A 6,426-nucleotide genomic window follows, 5' to 3' on the forward strand; every position below is an offset into this window, starting at 1 on the left:
AAGAACCATGACCCAAGCATCACAGATTAAGCTTAAACGACTGGAAAATCTAATATCCATAAAAAAAAACAAAAGCTCCATAGCTTCATTTGTTTACTCAATAGATGGCGTATTACAACTCATCATTATATTGCTGTCCTTTTCTTGCAATGTGCTTTGACAAGTTTAATCTTATCATGACCCAAGTGCCACAAATCCACTAAACGACCACTAAACGGCTTCTAAACGACTCAAGTTCTCTACCTAAACGGAATATAGAAAGACTTCGTTTAGCAGACGGCAAACGACTCATGCAATCTAAAAATAGCGAAAAAGCTGGTGGCGCTCTCTGTTGGTGGCATACCCCAACCAGTTGAGCTTCATCGCTTGGAGGAGAGCTTTCTCATATCCTTTGTACTGTTGTATGGTTTCGCATTGAAGTTATGCATCGCTAGAACTAGAACGACGATACGATTGTTTAAATACTAAACTCCAACCGAAACCACCAGTACTGAAGCAAGTGAGATTTGAGTAATGATCGTTGGTGTTGATACCCACGTATCTGACCACACGACCATTCATATAGATTTTTGCTCAGAAAGTTAGAAGACTATATAGGTCATGATAAGATGAAACTTGTCGAAACACATTACAAGAAAAGGATAGCAATATAATGATGATGTAATACGCCATCTATTGATCAAACCAATGAAGCTGTAGAGCTTTCATTTTTTTCTATGGATATTCAATTTTCCAGTCGTTTGAGCTTAATCTGTGGCGCTTGGGGACCTATATAGTCTTCTAACTTTCCGAGCAAAAATCTATATGAATGGTCGTGTGGTCAAGATACATGGGTATCAACACCATCGTCCATTACAGTCTGTTCCCGAGTTACGCGGTTTCTGCGTTTCCAGCGAATCCGCGTAACTCGAATATCCGCGTATGTCGAATTTCTCATTTTTTTAATAAAAATACTATTCAATACTCAGAGTTTTTTATTTAGTTTAGTACTTTTATACACTTTATCATTTATTTGATATGATTTATGTGAAAAATTCTAATATTTCTGGCTTTTAAGCGGTTTCAATTTGTAAGCAAAAATGAAATTTTTACCGAACTTGATGCAAATTGTACTGATTTGACATATAGTCTGTCAAATTTAGAAAACCGCGTAACTCCGAATCCGCGTAAGTCGAGAACCGCGTAACTCGGGAACAGACTGTACTCAAATCTCATTTGCTTCAGTGCTGGTGATGTCCATTGGAGTTTAGTATTTCAACAATCATATCGCCGTTCTAGTTCTAGCGATACATAACTTCAATGCGAAACCATACAACAGTACAGAGGGAATGAGAAAGCTCTCCTGCAAGCGAGGAAGCTCCACTGTGTCGCTATCCCACCAATAGATGGCGCCACCAGCTTTTTTCTATTTTTAGAATACATGAGTCGTTTGCCGTCTGCTAAACGAAGTCTTTTTATATTCAGTTAAGGTTGAGAGCTTGAGTCGTTTCGAACCCGTTTAGTGGTCGTTTAGTGGATTTGTGGCACTTGGGATATGGACAAACGAGGACGAAGCGTTCGAAATGGGAGAAGGGGGCACAAAAGCTCACCTTGAAACGAGCACTGGAGGCAAGTAAAGGGAGGGTAGAGAAAACGAGCGAGATGCAGCGATATTCGAACGTCAAAAACACTCGCCATGCTGTACGGGACAACAAAAGCTGTCAAAATAAGCCTCGGCCGCTGTCAAACGAAATCCAGAGAGAAAATTTTGCATGCCAAGCACACGACTTTGTACATATTCCGTTGATTTCCCCCAAAACCTTTAACTAAAACGCACTTCCCGTACAAATTGTAAGTATTTCGTGCCCAGCAACTACAAACTGGCGGTGTTGCGACGCAATGGTAGGAAAGGCGTTCCGCAAGCGGCCAGGAGAAAGTCACAACCACTTCCCACTCCATGGAGCGCTTGGGAAAACCATGACACACACATCGCTCCATGCACAGTGCCTGCGAGATATGTTCTCGAAACAACGACTCCCACCACCATGCGTGCGCGCCCGTACCAACTGTTCAGCAATGCGAAACGCGTGCATTCACTCGCTAACGGCATAGGCGCTTACATTCACCATCCCCTTCCACCCGTTTTCTTCTCGCTCGCAGACGATGGCCCGTGGACACCAGAAGATCCAGTCGCAGCAGAAGGCGCAGGAAAAGGCTGCCAAGATGAAGAAGCAGCAGGGGCACGGGCTGAGCGACCAGATGAAGGCGGCCCAGAAAGCGCTCGTGTTCTCCTGCGCGGTGTGCAAATCACAGATGCCCGACCCGAAAACGTACAAGCAGCACTTTGAAAACAAACATCCCAAAAATGATCTCCCGGCAGAGCTGAAGGACGTCGTCTAAAGGCGAGCGGATGCGCAAGGGTGCACCACGCCGACCGACCACACACACTAACCAGCCAAAGGGGGTGATGCAGCAGACCGCTTTGGTTTGGGTGTACTTTTTTCCCTCCAGTTCTTTTAACAACCAGCAACCGGACACACACACACACAGAGACGATTGTGGTCTTCGATTAATTTAATTTCGTATCGCGAAATTAAGTAGAGAATTTAGCGCACGCAACGTTAGGCCATGATGAGCATTGCTTCTGTTCGGTTTTCCTAGGACTACAGGCAGGCTACCAATCCCTTTATTATTCTGAGCAGCAAACTCTTTGATAATGTGTAACGATAAAGTAAACTAAATAAAGCCGTTGACATTTTTTGAATAATTTACATGCGTTCGGGGGTTATTCGTAGTGATTGAGGCAAACTCAAACCCCATCTCAAGATATACACAATTTATCTTTATTTAATACTTGTCGTGTTGTGAGGTGGTCAGGTAGTGTGGAAAGCGCTTAGGGAAAGTTATATCTCACAAACAAATGCACGATCGCTTTAAAACCGTTTTCTTTTTCTATCTATTTACATTGAACGTGTGGGTAGGAAACATGCAAACTCTGGGTGCTCTCTTGCACTGAATTAACTAAAACGCGCTCTAACGGTTGATTTGCAAGCATACGGCGGAAGCAGAAGGAAATAATCTCAATGTAAACGTAAGCGACTTTAACCGGCGGCATACACTAACCATCGTTGAAGCAATTCACGGAATCGAACCTCTCGGATAAGCGGGCATCCCCAATCTGTATCACGCCAGCGTGCGTGCACCCGTCCGATTGTTAAACGTCCTTCAGCTCGGCCGGGAGTTCGTTCTTGGGATGTTTGTTTTCAAAGTGCTGCTTGTACGTTTTCGGGTCGGGCATCTGTGATTTGCACACCGCGCAGGAGAACACGAGCGCTTTCTGGGCCGCCTTCATCTGGTCGCTCAGCCCGTGCCCCTGCTGCTTCTTTAGCTTGGCAGCCTTTTCCTGCGCCTTCTGCTGCGACTGGATCTTCTGGTGACCGCGAGCCATTGTATGCTGGAATAAAGCCAATCCAAATACGGATGTTAGTTAGTCCATCCCTTCATTATTTGCAAGGCATTTGCAGAGCTATCTTACCGATTTATAAACAGATTTTACACCTTAACTCGGTTGAAACGTACCACGCACCACGATTAGCCTCACCAGATGCAATCTGAACGCTTCCGAAATGGCTGTCAATCGCATCATCCCTTGTCGTCGCACAGAGGGTGGTTGATCCACTCAAAGCTGTGATGGGATTGGTAACTAAAAATGCAATTACTTACAAAATCCCACTTTTTATACAAATCAAATAATTAAACATTGAACAATAGACGTTTCAGATCGATAGTTTTGGGTACATTTGATAAAACATCGTCCAAAATGCACTTTGCTATGCTGTCAGATATGCAGTTGAAAAGTGTGATACATTTACTATTTTCTACTTTTTCACTTGAACCACAACATTTTCATAAAATTTTAAAACTGTTCTATAACAAGAACAGCGATTTTGTAAATCGAATTACTGATCACTTTTTTATTAAATAAACTTTATTCGTTTACATTCGGTACAGGGTGGTGTATTAACCAAAACTGACAGCATTCAAGCATGTTGTATCTATTTACCTTGACTAGTTTGACGATGTCATCTTTCGGCTTCGGTAAATAATAAACAACTTTGCGGCGACAACAACACTAAACCGGGCTCCCGTTGCTTTTTCTCATCAAATATTAAAGAAAGCGCTGCCTTTTCTGTTAGCACTCCCTGGAAATGGGCGTAACTGTGCTGCAACCGTACCCGTTGGATAAATCCGGCGCCCAAACGATCGATTTTCTGCTTAAGCGTGTGGTAGCGCTGGGCGCCGTACCCGCCGGCCAGTTTCTGGTGGATTGTGAAACGTACAGCTCGAACCCGCAGCTGGGCCCGCCGAAAACCGTACACATACTGCACAACTCCGAGCAGCCAGCGTCCGTCTTTTCCATCCTGGACACCGGCACCAAGCAGATACCGCTCGTGACCGATGGGCTGTTCGATCTGCTGATGACCCGAATCGCACCGGCCTACACCTCCAAGAAGCAGACGAAAATCGAATCCAAAGGGCAGCGCTTCGAGTTCGGCGACTTTGTGATCAAGCTGGGCAGCGTGACGATGAGCCAAAACTTTAAGGGCGTGCTGGTGGAGGTGGAATATCGGCCATGTCTCGTGCCGGGCAGTTGCTGGGAGTTGATGCGAGAGTTTCTGCAAGGATTTCTCGGCTCGAACGTGTCCAACTCGATGCCCGCCTACTTTACGCAACGCTCCAGCATCAACCCGAACCACTCGAAGGCGAACGAAATCTATCAGCCAATCGATACGATTAACCAGTACTTGGAGCATTTTACCAACTACCGGAAGCAAACAATGGCACCCGTTGGGGTACGGCCTTAACCTTAGCTTCGAGAAAACGCACGTACACGTTAAGGTTTACAATAAAATATCTATTAAATATCTAACATTATTTGGTTATCCTATTGTCTTCGCTGCCCGTGTCGTCGTCCTCCACGATGGCAGGCAAATTAAAGGTAAGAAATTCCATCTCGTCTTTTGCCGGAAATCCATCCGTCACTATCACATAGTTCCCATTTTCCGGACAATCGGCAATGGTCTCCAGGTAGCCGAACCAGTAAATCACGATCCCGGGGCCGAACCGATTGCCATAGCTGGACAGCTGATCCTTCACGTACCGCTTGTGCGATTCCATGTCCCCGAACGACGCCTTGCTCTCTATCCAGTTGATCACCTGGCCGCGGTACATGAACGGGACGGCCATCTTCAGGTCGGGCGTTTTGTCGTACCCCGTGCGCCGTAGATCGCCTTCGTCGTAGAAAACCATACCCGCATCACGGGCCATCTTCTTCAGCCGTACCTCGTACTCTTCGCCGATGAACCGACGCACCAGATCGGTGATGGGTCCGTCCATTGTTTCGCTGTACAGACAGTAGCTTACATTTACGGCCAGCAACGAGTCGGGGATGAGATCCGGCATGCGAAGCATTTCGTTTACCTCCGATTTCGCCATGTCGCTGTAGATTTTGGCCAGCAGGATGCGGCACAACACTACCGATGGGATTTGTAGTTCGATGGCCATTTTCTGCAACACATCGTGGGCCAACGTTTGCCGAGCGGTTGTTTGATATCTAGAGCAGCGTAAAAAGTGGGACCATTAATGTGTGTTTTCGACAATAATGACATGCATTATTTTCCCTATCGGTACTTACTCTTTCACTAGGGAAGCAGCTTTGGCACTGATTTTGGAATGATTCGATTTGACGCGCTGCACTACCTCCTTCGCCGTAATGCTGCCGAGCGTGTCGGAAGAGTACTCCGGGAACTTGGCCTCCAGCTCCATGTTGCAGTTCACGAACAGGCCATGGTAGTTGCGGATAAAGTTCTGTATTTCGGTAAACCGTTTCACGCTTATAACCACCATCCTGATCCTTCGACGGGTCGCTGCATACAGATACGGTAGCTGGACTGGATAGAAAAGATCGTTTGCTTTTCAGCTGCGTGTGCGTTTTTTTCCTCACAAAAAGGTAAACAAACAACCTTGGTACCCCGATGCAGTTGACAGCAGGTAAAGAAAAAGACAACAAATGCCAAGATGCTCGGGGAGATGCGTCATCTATTTGTCGGTGAAGGAATTGGAGTGAATAAAATGAAGTGATTTCAGATGAAAAACATAATTATCCCGTAGCAGTTCTACTTTTACGACACATTACATCCTTATTTTAAGCAAAAATCTTAAATTTGATTCTCCTTTTTGCGTACCAGCATGATTTGTCCGTTGCATTTTGATTCAAATAAAAACAGGTTAGATCAAACATGCTTATTGTGTGACAACAGCAACCGAAGGTTTATTTTTGCAAGAAATTGAATAAACATTGCAAATAATCTTCTAAAAAATTTAAGTAAATACTTATTTTTATAATGATAATAGTCCATTTTTGAAAAAAATCGTTCAATTTCCCCC

At 44.9% G+C, this 6,426-nt stretch overlaps 4 protein-coding genes across 4 annotated transcripts; 2 read left to right on the top strand and 2 right to left on the bottom strand.

Moving 5' to 3' along the window:
• Positions 1-1,696: 1,696 nt before the first annotated feature.
• LOC120951062 (zinc finger protein 706-like) lies at positions 1,697-2,746 on the top strand. The gene is made up of 2 exons (XM_040369572.2): positions 1,697-1,830; positions 2,140-2,746. Exon 2 carries the CDS (start codon positions 2,143-2,145, stop codon positions 2,377-2,379), a length of 237 nt encoding a protein of 78 aa, XP_040225506.1. The 5' UTR covers positions 1,697-1,830; positions 2,140-2,142; the 3' UTR covers positions 2,380-2,746.
• Positions 2,747-2,800: 54 nt separating this feature from the next.
• On the bottom strand, positions 2,801-3,629 carry LOC120951063 (zinc finger protein 706-like). Its single transcript, XM_040369573.2, has 2 exons — positions 3,515-3,629; positions 2,801-3,433 (listed from the first exon to the last, which is right to left on the bottom strand). The coding sequence occupies exon 2, from the start codon at positions 3,425-3,427 to the stop codon at positions 3,194-3,196; it is 234 nt and encodes a 77-aa protein (XP_040225507.1). The 5' UTR covers positions 3,428-3,433; positions 3,515-3,629; the 3' UTR covers positions 2,801-3,193.
• A 422-nt stretch (positions 3,630-4,051) lies between these two features.
• Positions 4,052-4,909, top strand: LOC120951867 (mediator of RNA polymerase II transcription subunit 20). The gene has a single exon (XM_040370847.2). It carries the CDS (start codon positions 4,188-4,190, stop codon positions 4,842-4,844), a length of 657 nt encoding a protein of 218 aa, XP_040226781.2. The 5' UTR covers positions 4,052-4,187; the 3' UTR covers positions 4,845-4,909.
• LOC120951866 (CDAN1-interacting nuclease 1) lies at positions 4,874-6,033 on the bottom strand. Its single transcript, XM_040370846.2, has 2 exons — positions 5,675-6,033; positions 4,874-5,593 (listed from the first exon to the last, which is right to left on the bottom strand). The coding sequence occupies exons 1-2, from the start codon at positions 5,884-5,886 to the stop codon at positions 4,912-4,914; spliced, it is 894 nt and encodes a 297-aa protein (XP_040226780.2). The 5' UTR covers positions 5,887-6,033; the 3' UTR covers positions 4,874-4,911.
• Positions 6,034-6,426: the final 393 nt, after the last annotated feature.

Source organism: Anopheles coluzzii, chromosome 2 (genome assembly GCF_943734685.1).
Source record: "Anopheles coluzzii chromosome 2, AcolN3, whole genome shotgun sequence".
NCBI classification, from domain to species: Eukaryota; Metazoa; Arthropoda; class Insecta; order Diptera; family Culicidae; genus Anopheles; species Anopheles coluzzii.

Coding starts and splice junctions, on each gene's coding strand:
- LOC120951062 (XM_040369572.2), top strand. CDS start 2,143: ATGGCCCGTGGACACCAGAAGATCCAGTCGCAGCAGAAGGCGCAGGAA.
- LOC120951063 (XM_040369573.2), bottom strand. CDS start 3,427: ATGGCTCGCGGTCACCAGAAGATCCAGTCGCAGCAGAAGGCGCAGGAA.
- LOC120951867 (XM_040370847.2), top strand. CDS start 4,188: ATGGGCGTAACTGTGCTGCAACCGTACCCGTTGGATAAATCCGGCGCC.
- LOC120951866 (XM_040370846.2), bottom strand. CDS start 5,886: ATGGTGGTTATAAGCGTGAAACGGTTTACCGAAATACAGAACTTTATC. Junction 5,594..5,674: donor GCTGCTTCCCTAGTGAAAGA/GTAAGTACCGAT, acceptor ACGCTGCTCTAG/ATATCAAACAACCGCTCGGC.